Source organism: Melospiza georgiana, chromosome 29 (genome assembly GCF_028018845.1).
Source record: "Melospiza georgiana isolate bMelGeo1 chromosome 29, bMelGeo1.pri, whole genome shotgun sequence".
NCBI lineage: Eukaryota > Metazoa > Chordata > Aves > Passeriformes > Passerellidae > Melospiza > Melospiza georgiana.
The window spans coordinates 5,543,757-5,560,706 of record NC_080458.1 but is presented as its reverse complement, the minus strand read 5'-3'; the positions used below and the strand labels follow the sequence as shown (position 1 = coordinate 5,560,706).

The following is a 16,950-nucleotide window of genomic DNA, read 5'->3' as shown; positions in this document are numbered from 1 at the left end:
TCAGTGTGTGCTGGAGGGCAGAGCTCCAAGGGGAGCCAAAGCTGAGCCCATCCTGCAGCCCCCAGCCCCATATTTCCCTTGACTGTGCTGGGGTGGGGAGAGCTGCAGGAATAAACTGGGATTGTTCCAGACCTGCAGCCCCCAGCCCCATATTTCCATTGGCTGTGCAGGGGCAGCAGGAATAACATGGCAGGGATTGTTCCAGATCTTGGCATCCTAACCCAAAACCCTGGGTGTGTTTTGGGGGTCACCAGGGACTGACTGGGAGCAGGCCCCGAAATGTGCTGGGGCAGGGAGAGCTGGGGGAATAGCCTGGCAGGGATTGTTCCAGACCTTGGCATCCTTTGCAAGGTTTCCAACACCCTGGGTGTGTTTTGGGGGGCACCAGGGACTGGGAGCAGCCCCCAGCTGCCTCAGGAGGAGTTTGTCCTCTCATGGAGCTGAGGGTTGTGCTGATGGACGTGGCTGCGTGATGATGGGTTTTGTGCTGTGTGTTTTGGGGGGCATCAGGGACTGGGAGCAGCCCCCCAAATGTGCTGGGGCAGAGAGAGCTGGGGGAATAGCCTGGCAAGGGATTGTTCCAGACCTTGGCATCGTTTTCAAGGTTTCCAAAACTCTGGGTGTATTTTGGGGTGCACCAGGGACTGGAGCAGTCCCCCAGCAGCCTTGAGGGGTTTGTTCTCTCATTGAGTTGGGGGTTGTGCTGAGTGATGGTGGGATTTGTGCTGACAGGGGCTGAGTGCACTGTCCCCTGCCTTGTTGCTGACCCTTCCCTGCTTCCCCCAGACCCTTTTAAGCCCTTCATCATCTTCTCCAACCGCCACGAGATCCGGCGCATCGACCTGCACCGAGGGGATTACAGCGTGCTGGTGCCCGGGCTGCGCAACACCATCGCCCTGGACTTCCACCTCAACCAGAGCTCCCTGTACTGGACTGACGTGGTGGAGGACAAAATCTACAGGGGAAAGCTGCTGGAGAACGGGGGTGAGGAGCCCTGGGTTGGGGGAGCTGGGGGTTGGAGGTCTGGGGTCAGCGATTTCGTGGCGTGCGATGCAGCAGCTGATGGTGATATCACTGATAGTGATATCAGCCCTTGGCCCTGATAGTGATCTTGTTCTGCTCTCATTATGCAGTAGTTAATTAGTATTCCCAGCACTTCCCTGCTGGTAATTGCAGCCCAGCAGCTGGGCACAGAGAGGACACCCTCCCCAGCAGTGCTGCTCCCACGGGAGCCCAGTGGCAGGAGTAGGGATGGGGAGGCTGAGCCCTTTGGGGGTCAGGATTATGGATAGGGAGTGCTGAGCCCTTTGGGGTCTGACCATGGATGGATGCTGAGCCCTTTGGGGTGTGGGACATGGATGGGGACTGAGATCTTTGGGGCCTGGGACGTGGATGGATGCTGAGCCCTTCGAGGAGCTTTGACGTCTGGACTGTGGATGGGAGCTGAGTCCTTTGGGGCCTGGACTATGGATGAGGGCTGAGCCCTTTGAGGTCTGGAACAGGGATGGGGGCTGAGCTCTTTGGGATCTGATAATGGATAGGATGTGCTGAGCCCTTTGGGGTTTGGACTGTGGATGGATGCTGAGCCCTTTAGGGTCTGGATTATGGATAGAAGGTGCTGATCTCTTTTGTATCTGACCATAGATAGGGAGTGCTGAGCCCTTTGGGGTTTGGACTATAGATTAGGAGTGCTGAGCTCTTTGGGGTCTGGGCTATGGATTGGGGGTGCTGAGCTCTTTAGGATCTGACAATGGATAGGGTGTGCTGAGCTCTTTGGGGTTTGGACCATGCACAGGGGTGGTTCACGCCGTGTTTGGGGAGGACACATCCCCTCACAGTCAACCCCATCTGAGCTGGTTGGAGCTGTTGGGGATACAGGGGTGGTGGTTCTGTGTGGGCTGGGGAAGTGGCACCACCCTGAGCCATCACCTTGTGCCCCACAGCCCTGACCAGCTTCGAGGTGGTGATACAGTACGGCCTGGCCACCCCTGAGGGACTGGCCGTGGACTGGATCGCTGGCAACATCTACTGGGTGGAGAGCAACCTGGACCAGATCGAGGTGGCCAAGCTGGATGGCACCATGAGGACCACGCTGCTGGCCGGGGACATCGAGCACCCCCGCGCCATCGCCCTGGACCCTCGCTACGGGTGAGCCAGGAGGGGACAGCGCCCGCCAGGATATTGGAATTAAATCCCAATATAGCTGGATGGGACATGTCTGGGCTCGTCTGGCCCTTGCTGCTTGACCAAAGGCAGCAGCTGTGGTGGTTTCACCTCAGAGACACCTTTTGGCTGGCTGGATATTGCAACAAAAGTGAGGGTGCCACCTCAGGGGTCTCTTCCCTGACTGATCCATCCCCAGGATGGAGCTGCCCCACATTGGGCGCCAATATAATGGAATTAAATACCAATACAGCTGGATGGAACATGCCTGGGCTTGTCCAGCCCTTGCTGCTTGACCAAAGGCAGCAGCTGTGGTGGTTTCTCCCCAGAGACACTTTTGGCCAGCTGGATATTGCAGCTGGGTGCTTGGGACAAGTCCAGGCTTGCAGGAGCTCAGGTTTACCCTGGTGGAGAAGCTTTAAGGCGATGGTGAAGGAAAGGAGTTGAGTTCTGCTGGAGGGTTTGTATCCAGAGCTTTGTTGTGGCCCACAGGCCTCTGAATGCAGCAACAGCTCCAACAGAACTCCCCAACCCCGTGGTTGCTCTTCCTTTAACCCCGGGGAGAGGGGCAGGGAAGGGGTAGGGAGCCACCAACCAGGTACAGGAGGGGAGGGACAAAGGGACAAGTGACACCTGGATGGCCCAATGTCCCCCAGGGCTGAGAGGCCTCTTTTGAACTTCACCAATCACTCCACCCCTTTCTAGAATGCCAAGATTGACAGACAGCGGTCAGCAGGGGCAAGGGAGGGGAAGGGAAAGGTGATTGGCACACCTGGGGGAAGAACGGGGATGGACAGGCTGTTCCATCACACTGCCACACCAGGACACCTGTGGGATCGTGTGGAGGATGAGGCCACGGGCTGCTGTCCTTGCTCACAGCCTCTCCTCCTGGCAGGATCCTGTTCTGGACAGACTGGGACGCCAGCCTGCCCCGCATCGAGGCCGCCTCCATGAGCGGCGAGGGCCGACGCACCATCCACAAGGAGACGGGCTCGGGGGGATGGCCCAACGGGCTCACTGTGGACTACCTGGAGAAGAGGATCCTCTGGATCGATGCCAGGTAGGGCCAGGGCCCCTCAGTGTCCCTCCCAGTCTGGATCTTCACCTGGTTCCAGCGTTGTGCTGGGCTGGGAGAGAGAAGCCTTCACATTGTGGGGCTTCTCTTCTGGATCTGACCATAAGGGAGGGTGCTGAGCTCTTTAGGGTCTGACCATGGATAGGGGGTGCTGAGCTCTTTAGGGTCAGGATTATGGATAGGGTGTGCTGAGCTCTTTAGGGTCTGACCATGGATAGGGGGTGCTGAGCTCTTTGGGGTGTGTCCATGGATAGGGGGTGCTGAGCTCTTTGGGGTCTGACCATGGATAGGGGGTGCTGAGCTCTTTAGGGTCAGGATTATGGAGAGGGTGTGCTGAGCTCTTTAGGGTCTGACCATAGATGGGGGCTATTTGTGTCTCCAGCCGTGGCTCTGGGTGTTCTCCTCTGTGGATCCTGGTGTAAATCAGCAGGATTAGACCTTGGACCCTGCTGGTTGTTGCTGTTGGGTTCAAGACCCCGTGGTGCCCCCTCCTCACCTCCCTCACCCTCATCTCCCCCTGGCACAGGTCGGACGCCATCTACTCAGCCCTGTATGATGGCACAGGGCACATCGAGGTGCTGAGGGGACACGAGTACCTGTCCCACCCCTTTGCTGTCACCCTCTATGGCGGGGAGGTCTACTGGACCGACTGGCGCACCAACACCTTGGCCAAGGCCAACAAGTGGACAGGGCACAACGTGACCGTGGTGCAGAGGACCAATACTCAGCCCTTTGACCTGCAGGTGTATCACCCCTCCCGGCAGCCCCTGGGTGAGTGCAGGGAGGGACAAGGTGGGGGGACAACAGGGGGTGGCACTGGTGCTTGGTCTAAGCACACTAACCCTTGGATGGGCTTAGACCAAGTGCCAGGTGGATGCTGCTCTCATCCTTGTGGTTGCCACTTTGCCCCATCAGGTGATGCTTGATGGAGCAGGCAGGGTCTGGGGTGGCTGCAGCTCTTGGGGGACTCCTGGATGGGTGTCCCCAAGGCTGGGATGTCACTGAGTGCTGTCCCCTTTGCAGCTCCTAATCCCTGTGAAGCCAACGGGGGCAAAGGGCCGTGTTCCCACCTCTGCCTCATCAACTACAACCGCACCCTGTCCTGTGCCTGCCCCCACCTCATGAAGCTGGACAAGGACAACACCACCTGCTATGGTAGGGGTCTGCTGGGGAGCTGGTTGGGAGGATGAGGAGGTGCTCTGGAGCTGAGATCCCACCTCTACCCTTCTTATTCCAGAGTTCAAGAAGTTCCTGCTGTACGCGCGGCAGATGGAGATCCGGGGCGTGGACATTGACAACCCCTACTACAACTACATCATCTCCTTCACCGTGCCTGACATTGACAACGTCACCGTGGTGGACTACGACGCCCTGGAGCAGCGCATTTACTGGTCAGATGTCCGCACCCAGACCATCAAGAGAGCCTTCATCAACGGCACCGGCGTGGAGACCGTCGTGTCTGCAGGTTGGTGTGGAGGGAGATGGGATCCTCCAAAGCCTTCAGCTCCTTGGGATTTGCCCTTCCTCTTCATCTGAGCATCATTCCAGTCCTGACGAGCTCCCATCTTCATTCCCTTGCAGACCTGCCCAACGCTCATGGCCTCTCCGTGGATTGGGTTTCCAGAAATCTCTTCTGGACCAGCTACGATGCCAACAAGAAGCAGATCAACGTGGCCAGGCTGGATGGCTCCTTCAAGAACGCCGTGATCCAAGGGCTGGACAAACCTCACTGCCTGGTGGTGCACCCACTCCGGGGGTGAGTATAAGTGTGCACCCACCAGTGTGTGCCAATCCAGGTGTGCACAGGGCTTTGGCTCCCTCCTGGGTAGGGACAAGGGGCTATGGGGCTGCCCAGGCTGTGCCACGAGCAGGTGAGGGGCTCTGCAAGGCTGGAAGGGTGCAGGGGGCTGCTGGCACCATGGCCCCTCACCCATTGTCCCCTCACCTTGCAGGAAGCTCTACTGGACAGATGGGGACAACATCAGTGTGGCCAACATGGATGGCAGCAACCGCACGCTCCTCTTCACCAACCAGAAGGGACCTGTTGGTATGGACCCCCCCAGAGCCCCCAGGATCCCCCACCTCGCCTTGCTGTCCTACAGAGCCTCAAGTTCCCACTCTGGCTCCTTGGGGAGGTGGCAGCTGTCCTGTGCTGGGTCGCCATGACCTCAGCTGCCTGCTCTCTCCATGGATCCCATCCCATCCCATGGATCCCATCCCATTCCATCCCATTCCATGGATCCCATTGATTCCATCCCATTGATCCTATCAATCTCATTGATCCCATTGATCTCATCCCATCCCATTGATCCTATCTCATAGATCCCATCCCATTGATCACATCGATCCTGTTGATCCTATTGATCCCATTGATAGCATCCCATTGATCCCATCCTATCCCATCCCATCCCATTGATCCTATTGATCCTATCCCATGGATCCTGTTGATCTTGTTGATCCCATCCCATTGATCCCATCCTATCCCATCCCATTGATCCTATTGATCCTATCCCATGGATCCTGTTATCTTGTTGATCCCATCCCATTGATCCCATCAATCCCATGGATCCCATCCCATCCCATCTCATGGATCCTATCCCATCCCACCTCCTGATCTGTCACGGTCCCTGTGTGCCACCAGCCCGGTGACATTCCCATCCTTTCCAGGCCTGGCCATCGACTACCCAGAGAGCAAACTGTACTGGATCAGCTCTGGCAACGGCACCATCAACAGGTGTGACCTGGATGGCAGCAACCTGGAGGTGATCGAGTCCCTGAGGAGCCAGCTGAGCAAGGCCACCGCCTTGGCCATCATGGGTGAGGGGGGACACCATTCCCTGTCTCCTGCTCCTTCCCAAACCCTCCTGCCCACCACAGCATGCCACATGCTCCTGCTTTGTCCCCGCCACCACAGGGGACAAGCTGTGGTGGGCTGACCAGGCCTCGGAGAGGATGGGCACCTGCAACAAGAAGGACGGCACGGAGGTGACGGTGCTGCGCAACAGCACCACGCTGGTGATGCACATGAAGGTGTACGATGAGAGCATCCAGCAAGGTCAGTGTGGGCTCCTGGGGCAGAGAGCCCATGCAGAGACCCCCGAGCAGCTGCTCAGCCCCTCTGTGGTGGCTCTATCCCTTGGAGCCCCCTTGGCAGCTGGCCCAAGCCTTGCCCTTGCACTCGTGCCAAGCCTGTGCTCTCTCCATCCCATCCCATCCCATGGATCCCATCCCATCCCATCCCATCCCATCCCATCCCATCCCATCCCATCCCATCCCATCCCATCCCATCCCATCCCATCCCATCCCATCCCATCCCATCCCATCCCATGGATCCCATCCCATCCCATGGATCCCATCCCATCCCATGGATCCCATCCCATCCCATGGATCCCATCCCATCCCATCCCATGGATCCCATCCCATCCCATGGATCCCATCCCATCCCATGGATCCCATCCCATCCCATCCCATCCCATCCCATCCCATCCCATCCCATCCCATCCCATCCCATCCCATCCCATCCCATCCCATCCCATCCCATCCCATCCCATCCCATCCCATGGATCCCATCCCATCCCATCCCATCCCATGGATCCCATCCCATGGATCCCATCCCATGGATCCCATCCCATCCCATCCCATCCCATCCCATCCCTGGCTGGTGCAGGGCACTCACACCTCGTGTGGGTGCTGCCCCAGCTGTCCCAGCCCTGGTGGGGGCCCCCTGTACCCCCTCACCCCCTTTTCTGTGCCACAGCTGGGACCAACCCCTGCAGCCAGAACAACGGCGACTGCTCACAGCTGTGCCTGCCCACCTCGGAGAGCTCCCGCTCCTGCATGTGCACTGCTGGCTACAGCCTCAAGAGTGGGCAGCAGTCCTGTGAAGGTGTGTGCTTGTCCTTGTCCCCTCCCTGAACCACCCCTTGGCCACCCCAACCATGCCTGTGGCCACCTGAGCTGGTGGCCCCTTGTTCTGGCTGCTCATGGGCTCCTCCCCAATGTCACTGCAGGGCACCAGAGGGACACTGGAGGTTTGGAGGGGTTGTGGGCTCAGGTGGCATCAAGACCCTTTGCATGGGCTGTCCCTGATGAGTGTGGGGCCACTGGTGGAGGGGATTGGGACAGGACAGTCTCAAGCCACGTCAGGGAAAGTATAGGTTGGATATTAGGAAGAAATTTTGCACCAAAACAGTAATGAAGCACTGGCATGCTCTTCCCAGGGAGGTGGCAGAATCACCATCTCTGGATGTGTTTAAAAAAAGGCTGGACGTGGCACTTGGTACTACAACTGAGGTGTTAGGGCATAGGTTGGACTTGATGATCTTAGAGGTCTCTTCCACCTCATTATTCTGTGATTCTGGGATTGATTCTGTGATTGATTCTGTGATTGGTTTTGTGATTCTGTGATTCATTCTGTAATCCTGTGAATGATTCTGGGATTCTATGATTGATTCTGTGATTCTGTGATTGATTCTGTGATTGTGTGATTGATTCTGGGATTCTGGGATCCTGTGATTGATTCTGTGATTAATTCTGTGATTGATTCTGTGATCCTGTGACCCTCCCAGGGAGAGGTGGCACCCTGGCTGTGGGCAGCAGGTTGGGCACACTGGGAACAGAGCCAGGCACATCCCCCTCACTCTGCAGATCTCCCATGCCCACTTTGTTCTGTGCCATCCCCTCGGGCACTGCCAGGGCCTCTCTCTCAAAGGCTGTTTGTGTGCAAAATGTTCCGGGTGGTTTCGGGGGGGTTTGGCAGAGCTCTGCACCATCTGGGTCAGGGCAGGGGCTGAATAACAAGTGCTGCCCTGACCCAGATGAGCTGTGGAGCCTTTGCCAAGGGGGTGGGGGTGGTGGGTGGTGGGAAGGGGGTTCACTCGTGCCCCCCTGGAGCAGGGCAGGACCAGGATTGTGCCAGGGTTGCAGCCCCCAGTGCTGCTGGGTCTGCAGAACGCTGCCAAGCTCATGCTCCTCTCCTGTCACAATTTCCCATGGAGGAGGGACAGCCTGTGGGTTTTGGGGTGTGTCTGACTGTCCCTACACCTGTGCTGCAGGTGTTGGCTCCTTCCTGCTGTACTCAGTGCACGAGGGGATCCGGGGCATCCCCCTGGACCCCAATGACAAGTCGGACGCTCTGGTGCCGGTGTCGGGAACTTCCCTGGCTGTGGGAATCGACTTCCACGCAGGTGATGCAGGGCTGGGGACAGGACAGGGGGGCTGGGGACAGGACAGGGGATGGGGGGCATGAGGGGGACGTCACCATCACCCTTTTGGCACCCTGGAATGCCCCCTTGGCAGCACCACGTGAGGGAGAATTTCAGGGCTCCAGGGTGGAGGTTTTTACCATTCTGGAGTGACCAGAGGTGGTCACTGACTTGTCCACTCCTCCCTCCTTGTCCCTCTCTCAGAGAATGACACGATTTACTGGGTGGACATGGGCCTGAGCACCATCAGTCGAGCCAAGAGGGACCAGACGTGGCGTGAGGACGTGGTGACCAACGGCATTGGCCGTGTGGAGGGCATTGCTGTGGACTGGATTGCAGGTGGGATGGGGCTCTGGGGACAGGGCCAGGGGGGACAGTGGGGCTTGTGTGGGGGCTCATCATCCCCTCTTGCAGGAAACATCTACTGGACAGACCAGGGCTTTGATGTCATTGAGGTGGCCAGGCTGAACGGGTCCTTCCGCTACGTGGTCATCTCACAGGGGCTGGACAAGCCACGGGCCATCACAGTCCATCCAGAGAAGGGGTGAGACACTGCCCCAAAGAGGGGCATCACCTGTGGGGTGGGCACAGGGTGAGACCCCCAGCACCTCCAGCAGAGCTGTGTACACACAGCAGGGAGGGACTCACCATACCAAGGAGTCCAAACCTTGGATTTAATCCACCTTTCACTGATGAGCTAAATTCCGTGGGGGCCCCTTGGGACCTAGTGGGTGTCAGAACCTCAGAAAATCCAAGTGGAGCCTCCTTAGTGGCTTCAGCCTTGGGCAGAGCCCCAGGGAGAGCAGAGGAGTTTGGATAGAGATGCAGAGCATGTGGTGTGTATGATTGGGCAGGGTCTGGATTGAAGCCCCAGTGTTGGGGCATGAATGAGGTGGTGTCTGTCCTTTACTCAAAGGGCCAATGCTGCTCATGGTGACAAACCTGTGGTGACATCCCTGCTGTCCCCTCAGGTACCTGTTCTGGACAGAGTGGGGGCAGTACCCCCGCATCGAGCGCTCGCGTCTGGACGGCACCGAGAGGATGGTGCTGGTCAACGTCAGCATCAGCTGGCCCAACGGGATCTCTGTGGACTATGAGGTACAGTTGGCATCTGGGAGGATGGCACCAGTCCCCAGGGACCCTGGATGGTCCCTGGATGGTCCCTGGATGGTACCTGGATGGTTTTGTGGCCATGCCTTATTGCTGGGGACATTCTTGCCCTCCTCAGGGCTCCAGGGTCTCAGGAGGGTTGTCCAAGGTGCTCTGAACCCCAGGACATCCTGCCAGAGGTGCAGAGGGGGGTGCTGCTCCCACACCAACTGGGATGTTGTCTCACCCCTGCAGGATGGGAAGTTGTACTGGTGTGATGCTCGGACAGACAAAATCGAACGGATTGACCTGGAGACGGGAGAGAACCGCGAGGTTGTCCTGTCCAGCAACAACATGGACATGTTCTCTGTGTCAGTCTTTGAGGAATACATTTACTGGAGTGATAGGTGAGGTGCCAAAGGGGCTGGGGGCTCTGTGGAGGGTGGGGGGAGCTGGTGGGAAGGTGGGGAAGGGTCCTTGGTGACCATGTCTTCCTTCAGGACCCATGCCAACGGCTCCATCAAAAGAGGAAACAAGGACAACGCCACCGAGTCGGTGTCCCTGAGGACTGGGATTGGTGTGCAGCTCAAGGACATCAAAGTCTTCAACCGAGCCCGGCAGAAGGGTAGGTGTGAGCAGGGGGGGCAGATCTTCATGTGGGGAATAGGGTTGGGATCACTCTGTCCCCATTGGAGTCGTGTTGCACTTTGAGCCTGTTCCTTCCTCCATGGTTTGAGCCTGTTCCTCCGTGGTTTGACCCTGTTCCATCCTCCAGGAGTGCTGAGCACTGAAAGTGCCTGACAGAGTCAGAACCCAACCTGACACCCTGTGGGTCAGGGTGTTGGCAGCAGTCCCATTGGAAATGTGGCTGCAGCCCTCCTGCAGTGTCAGGGGTGGTTCTGTTGGAGCAAGGGGGTCCTGTAGAGAAGGATTTATTCTTCCTCTGAAGATCCAGTGGAAGAAGAGGCAGCTGCTGCTCCTCTGGGGAGTCCAGTGGAGAAGCCACGCTGGTGTCTCAAAAACCTCTGGATTATATTTGGGTAGCAAAGTTTGAAACCTCAGATTATATCCGGGTAGGAATGTTTGAAATCTCAGATTGTATCCAGGTAGGAATGCTTGGCTCCTCCCCCTGTGCAGAGCATCTCACAATGAGATGCTGTAGTTCTTATCAGCCATGCAGTGACATTCAATAGCTGTTATCAGCAGATGTCCCTCCAGAGAGAGGTGTGAATGTGGTCACTCAAAGAGAGAGATAAAGCAAACTGCTCACTTGACAAAAGATAATCTGCCATACAGATGGTAATTGAAAACAACTTGCATTGCAATCTTCAACAGGGTAAGAGGACAAAGTTCTCATTACAATGCATTAAATCTTCTTTTGTGTTGAATATTCTGATTTTCACTAACCAATCTAGTACAAGATACAAATCCTATAGCATTTACATACAGCCTATAAGAATCATTACATTACCATATTGTGTTACGTTTTAAACCCTAAAAATTACTCTTTGGACTCCTCCTGCTAAGCCTAAGAACTACTCTTTGGAAACCCTAAAAACTCCTCTTCGGAGTAGTTTTAAGCCCTAAAAACTCCTCTTTGGACCCCTTCTGCCAACCTGGCAGGGTCTGCAAGCACAGGGTGTTGTTCCATCAAAAGGGGATCGCCTTCAGTCTGGCCACACCATTGTTTTCCAGTTGTTCAGTAACTAAAGGATCTCAAAGCTTGCTTTCATTTCAATCTTGCTTATAGTTTCCATATTCTCAAAATCTTTTGCCAGATAATCATATTTATAAGGCTTTCCTGTTTTATCTTCCCCAACATCCTCACCTTGTCTGTCTGTGTATCTGTCTGTGTGTCTGTCTGTCTGTGATCCTCCTGGCTCACCTGCACTTGCTTTCGTTTCAATCTCGCTTATGGCTTCCATATTCTCACAACATTTTGCCAGACAATCCTAATTTATAAGTCTTTCCTGTTTCACCTTCCCCAACATCCTCACCTGTCCGTCTGTGTGCCTGTCCATCCACGATCCTCCCTGGCTCACCTAAACCTGCTTTCATTTCAGTCCCGTCTACAGCTTCCGTATTCTCAAAACCTTTTGCCAGACAATCCTAATTTATGAGGCTTTCCTGTTTCACCTTGCCCAACATCCAGGCACCAACGTCTGTGCCCAGAACAACGGGGGCTGCCAGCAGCTGTGCCTGTTCCGCGGCGGCGGGCAGAGGACGTGCGCCTGCGCCCACGGGATGCTCTCGGAGGACGGCGTCAGCTGCCGCGACTACGACGGGTACCTGCTCTACTCGGAGCGCACCATCCTCAAAAGCATCCACCTGTCGGATGAGAACAACCTCAATGCGCCCATCAAGCCCTTCGAGGACGCCGAGCACATGAAGAATGTCATCGCCCTGGCCTTCGATTACCGCTACGGCTCCAAGGGCAGCAACCGCATCTTCTACAGCGACATCCACTTTGGGAACATCCAGCAGATCAATGACGATGGCACGGGGCGCAAGACCATCGTGGAGAGTGAGTGGCAGGGGGTTCTCTATTGGGATGTTACCAATATTGCTGGACAGGGCGTACCTTGGCTTGTCTGGCCCGTGGTGCTGAACCAAGTAGCAGCAACTGTGGTGTTTTCACCCCAGAGACACTTTTGGCCAGCTAGATCTGTGGTGTTTTCACACCAGAGACACTTGGATGTGTGGTGTTTTCACCCCAGAGACATTTTTGGCCAGCTGGATGTGTAGTTTTTCACCCCAGAGACATTATTTGACTAGATGGGTGTGTGGTGTTTGACCCCAGAGACACTTTTGGCTGGCTGGATCACCCCAGAGACACTTTTGGCTGGCTGGGTGTGTGGTGTTTCATCCCAGTTGGCTGGCTGGATGTGTCATGTTTTCATCCCAAAGACACTTTTGGCTTGCTGGATCACCCCAGAGACACTTTTGGCCAGCTGGATGTGTGGTGTTTCACCCCATAGACACTTTTGGCTCTCTGGATGTGTGGTGATTCACCCCAGAGACACCTTTTTAAATTACTTTTTTTTTTTTACTTTTTACCCTAAAAATTAAATATTTTTTTAGTTGTACATCAGGCTCAGGGCTGGCTGTGACCTTTTCTGTCCCCACAGACGTGGGCTCAGTGGAGGGGCTGGCCTACCACCGTGGCTGGGACACCCTGTACTGGACCAGCTACACCACGTCCACCATCACCCGGCACACCGTGGACCAGAGCAGGCTGGGGGCCTTCGAGAGGGAGACTGTGATCACCATGTCAGGGGATGACCACCCCCGGGCCTTCGTGCTGGACGAGTGCCAGAAGTGAGTGACCACTGAGGGTCCAGCCAGCATCCCCAGGGATCCGCGCGGTGGTGGGGAGGGAGCTCTGGATCCCAGCACAGGACTCCCAGGGAGGAAGGACCCTGTAGCCCCCTCCCCATAAATAGCTTCAGACCCCCTGGCCCATCCCCATCCATGGGGTGCAGCACCCTCATTCACCCCCTTCCTATTGGTTTTATGTGGGAATGTTGTCTCATGCATGCCCCAGTCCCTGGAAGCCCCCCAGCCATGCAGGGATGGGCTGAGCCAGCCTGGATGTGGCTGAGCTGGGGCTCCAAAGGCCTTGAGTGTCAAACCCCTTATCCCATCCCCATCCATGAGGTGCCACATTTCCCAGCTGGCTGCAGCACCTGCCCACTCGTTTTTTGTGGTAATGATATCCCATGCATCCCCCAGTCCCTGGAAGCCTCCCAGCCATGGAGGGATGGGCTGAGCTGGTGCTCCAAAGGTGTTTTGTGTCCCTCCCCTCCCAGCCTGATGTTCTGGACCAACTGGAACGAGCAGCACCCCAGCATCATGCGGGCCACCCTCTCCGGCGCCAACGTCCTCATCATCATCGACCAGGACATACGGACGCCCAACGGGTTGGCCATCGACCACAAGGCTGAGAAGATTTACTTCTCTGATGCCACCCTGGACAAGATTGAGCGCTGCGAATACGATGGCTCCCATCGCCACGTGAGTCTTGGGACAGGGAGATGGGGAGGAGGGTGTCCAAAATGGGGCTGGAGTGTGGGCAGAGGGAAGCAGAGATGTTCCTGGGGCTGGGGAGGTCACTCTGTGTTTGGGGGGGCTCTGGGACTGCACTCCAAAGTGGGTTCCTCCTGCTCCCACCTGGGCTGTGTCCCTGAGAAGTGAGGACTTGGCTTCAAGCTGCATCAGAGGAGGTTCAGGTTGGACACGAGAAGGAATTTCTAAACGTTGGAAGGGGCTGCCCTGGTTGGTGGTAGAGTCACCATCCCTGGAGGTGTCCAAGGAACTGCTGGACTGAGGCAGGGAATCCAGGTTGGACACGAGAAGGAATTTCTAAACGTTGGAAGGGGCTGCCCAGGTTGGTGGTGGAAGTGGACACTTCACCATCCCTGGAAGTGTCCAAAGAACTGCTGGACATGGCACTGAGTGCTCTGGAGGGGGTCAGTCACAGGTTGGACTTGATCTTGGGAGATCTTTTCCAACCTCAAGGTTTCTCTGAAGTGTCCAGGTACAGGTTGGATGGAACTTGGAGCAATCCTGGGAGGTTTATCCACCCATGTGGGAATGAGATGAGTTTGAAGAGATGACTTTACCCTTTCCAACCCAACTCATGCCACGATTCTGTGCCTGGCAGGTGATCCTGAAGTCGGAGCCCGTGCACCCCTTTGGCCTGGCCGTGTATGGGGATTACATCTTCTGGACAGACTGGGTGCGCCGGGCCGTGCAGCGCGCCAACAAGTACGTGGGCACCGACATGAAGCTGCTCAGAGTGGACATCCCCCAGCAGCCCATGGGCATCATCGCCGTGGCCAACGACACCGACAGCTGTGAGCACCCTCTGGGGTCCCTGCAGGGTCCCTGAGCTCTGCTCCTCAGCCTGGCAGCAGGCTTAGGGAAGGGGAACCCATCCCAATGTCCTTCATGGTCCTTTGGGAACCTATCCCACCGTCCTTCATGGTCTTTTGAGAACCTATCCCACTGTCCTTCCTGGCTCTTCAGGAATCAATCCCACCATCCTTCATAGTTTTTTGGGAATCCATCCCACTGTCCTTCCTGGCTCTTCAGGAATCAATCCCACCATCCTTCATAGTTTTTTGGGAATCCATCCCACTGTCCTTCCTGGCTCTTCAGGAATCAATCCCACTGTCCTTCATGGTCCTTTGGGAATCCATCCCACCATCCTTCATTGGCTCTTTGGGAAGCCATCCCACTGTCCTTCCCGGCCTTTTGGGAATCCATCCCTCTGTCCTTCCTGGCCTTTTGGGAGTCCATCTCACGGTCCTTCCTTTGGGAATCTATCCCACTGTCCATCGTGTTCCTTTGGGAACCCATCCCACCATCCTTTCGTGGTTCTTTGGGAACCCATCTCTCTGTCCATTCTGGCCCTTTGGGAATCCATCCCCTCATCCTTTCCTAGCCCTTTTTGGAATCATCCCATTGTCCTTCCCAGCTTGTTGTTGCCCCCTCATGACTCTCACACCAGAGTTGTCCATCCCCAAACCCAGTGCAGGCTGAAGACAAAGAGGATTTGCCCTGTCCCTGCTTTTCCTTGTAAAATCTGGGGAGACCAGGTTCCTCCAGCCCCCTACACCCTCCATAGCCCCATGGGAAGACCCTGGGGAGGGATCCCACAGCAGGGAGGAGGAGCAGGGTCTGCTGGGTCCATCCCTGGTGTGACCAGTGTCCCTCTGTCCTAGGTGAGCTGTCCCCGTGCCGGGTGAACAACGGTGGCTGCCAGGACCTGTGCCTGCTCACCCCCAAGGGCCACGTCAACTGCTCCTGCCGCGGGGAGCGCGTCCTGCAGGAGGATTTCACCTGCAAAGGCGAGGAGGATGGGACAGAATGAGGAGAGGAAGGGGTGAGGCTGATCTCAGCCTGGCAGAGCTGACATTTCCCGTCATCTTTCCAGCTGTGAATTCCACCTGCAACGTGCACGAGGAGTTTGAGTGCGGGAATGGAGAATGCATCGACTTCAGCCGCACCTGCGACGGCGTCGTGAACTGCAAGGACAAGTCGGACGAGAAGCAGTCCTACTGCAGTAAGGTTCCTCCTCTTGCTGCCTTGCTCACCCACACACCTTGGCAGAAAATGTGCCTGTGTTAGAAGAGCAGGAGCTGGGAGTGCCAGCAAGGCACAGTGCAGGGAGGAGGTGAGAGGTGACCACAGGCAGATCCCACCTTTGTGAGGGAGAAGATACCAGCTGTGGCACCAAACTAAACCAAATCCCTCTGCATGAGGGAATAGGTTCCCTGATCTTTCTCTGTGGTTTTTTCCCCTGCTGGAAGCTTCCCAAAGATCTGAGACCCTCAGAGGTGCTTGCCCTCCTTCTCTTCCTCCTCCTCCTCCTCTTCCTCCCTGGCAGGCAGCCAGAAGTGCAAGAAGGGATAGGTTCCCTAATCCTTTTGCATGAGGGAATAGGTTCCCTAATCCTTCTCTGTTGTTTCTTCCCCTGCTGGAAGCTCCCAAAGGATCTAATACCCTCGGGGGTGCTTGCCCTCCTCCACCTCACCTTCTCCTCTTCCTCCTTCTCCTCCTTCTCCCTGGCAGGCAACTGTAAGTGCAAGAAGGGATAGGTTCCCTAATCCTTCTCTGTTGTTTCTTCCCCTGCTGGAAGCTCCCTGAGGATCTGAGAGGGAATAGATTCCCTGATCCTTCTCTGTGGTTTCTTTCCCTGCTAGAAGCTCCCCGAGGATCTGAGACCCTCAGAGGTGCTTGCCCAACTTCTCCTCTTCTTCCTCACCCTCTTCCTCCCTGGCAGGCAGCTGCAAGTGCAAGAAGGGATAGGTTCCCTAATCCTTCTGCACAAAGGAATAGGTTCCCTGTTGGTTCTCTGTTGTTTCTTCCCCTGCTGGAAGCTCCCCAAGGATCTGAGACTCTCAGGGGTGCTTGCCCTCCTTCTCCTCACCTTCTCCTCTTCCTCCTCCTCCTCTTCCTCCTCTTCCTCCCTGGCCGGCAGCTGTAAGTGCATGAAGGAATCGGTTTCCTGTTGATTCTCTGTGGTTTCTTCCTCTGCTGGAAGCTCCCAAAGTTTCTGAGACTGTCGAGGATGCTTGCCCTCCTTCTCCTCACCTTCTCCTCTTCCTCCTCCTCCTCTTCCTCCCCGGCAGGCAGCCGCAAGTGCAAGAAGGGCTTCCTGCACTGCATGAACGGGCGCTGCGTCGCCAGCCGCTACTGGTGCGACGGCGTGGACAACTGCGGGGACAACTCGGACGAGGTGCCCTGCAACAGTGAGTGTCTGCCTGGCCCCCAGCCAGCCCCTGGCAGCTGCTTGGGACAGGGACAGCAGCTTCAGGAAGGAGATACTGTCAGCTTGACAGGAGCAGAGCAGAGCCAGGGCTTAACGGAGAGTCAAGGTCAAGCTTGCGCTGGTTTGTAAAGCTCGCGGTGACA

At 56.3% G+C, this 16,950-nt stretch overlaps 1 protein-coding gene across 1 annotated transcript in view; it reads left to right on the top strand.

The window, feature by feature from the left end:
• Positions 1–16,950, top strand: part of LRP1 (LDL receptor related protein 1) — a 129,138-nt gene that overhangs the window by 75,768 nt on the left and 36,420 nt on the right. Inside the window, exons 24-47 of the mRNA XM_058042204.1 lie at positions 787–984; positions 1,944–2,148; positions 3,059–3,223; positions 3,765–4,009; positions 4,262–4,393; positions 4,476–4,703; positions 4,820–4,994; positions 5,191–5,285; positions 5,906–6,055; positions 6,153–6,293; positions 6,996–7,124; positions 8,293–8,424; positions 8,647–8,781; positions 8,857–8,986; positions 9,414–9,540; positions 9,787–9,938; positions 10,032–10,156; positions 11,684–12,055; positions 12,660–12,849; positions 13,341–13,545; positions 14,195–14,387; positions 15,258–15,383; positions 15,470–15,598; positions 16,668–16,787. Coding sequence (XP_057898187.1) covers positions 787–984; positions 1,944–2,148; positions 3,059–3,223; positions 3,765–4,009; positions 4,262–4,393; positions 4,476–4,703; positions 4,820–4,994; positions 5,191–5,285; positions 5,906–6,055; positions 6,153–6,293; positions 6,996–7,124; positions 8,293–8,424; positions 8,647–8,781; positions 8,857–8,986; positions 9,414–9,540; positions 9,787–9,938; positions 10,032–10,156; positions 11,684–12,055; positions 12,660–12,849; positions 13,341–13,545; positions 14,195–14,387; positions 15,258–15,383; positions 15,470–15,598; positions 16,668–16,787 — 3,999 coding nt within the window. The remainder of the gene's footprint in view (positions 1–786; positions 985–1,943; positions 2,149–3,058; positions 3,224–3,764; positions 4,010–4,261; positions 4,394–4,475; positions 4,704–4,819; positions 4,995–5,190; positions 5,286–5,905; positions 6,056–6,152; positions 6,294–6,995; positions 7,125–8,292; positions 8,425–8,646; positions 8,782–8,856; positions 8,987–9,413; positions 9,541–9,786; positions 9,939–10,031; positions 10,157–11,683; positions 12,056–12,659; positions 12,850–13,340; positions 13,546–14,194; positions 14,388–15,257; positions 15,384–15,469; positions 15,599–16,667; positions 16,788–16,950) is intronic.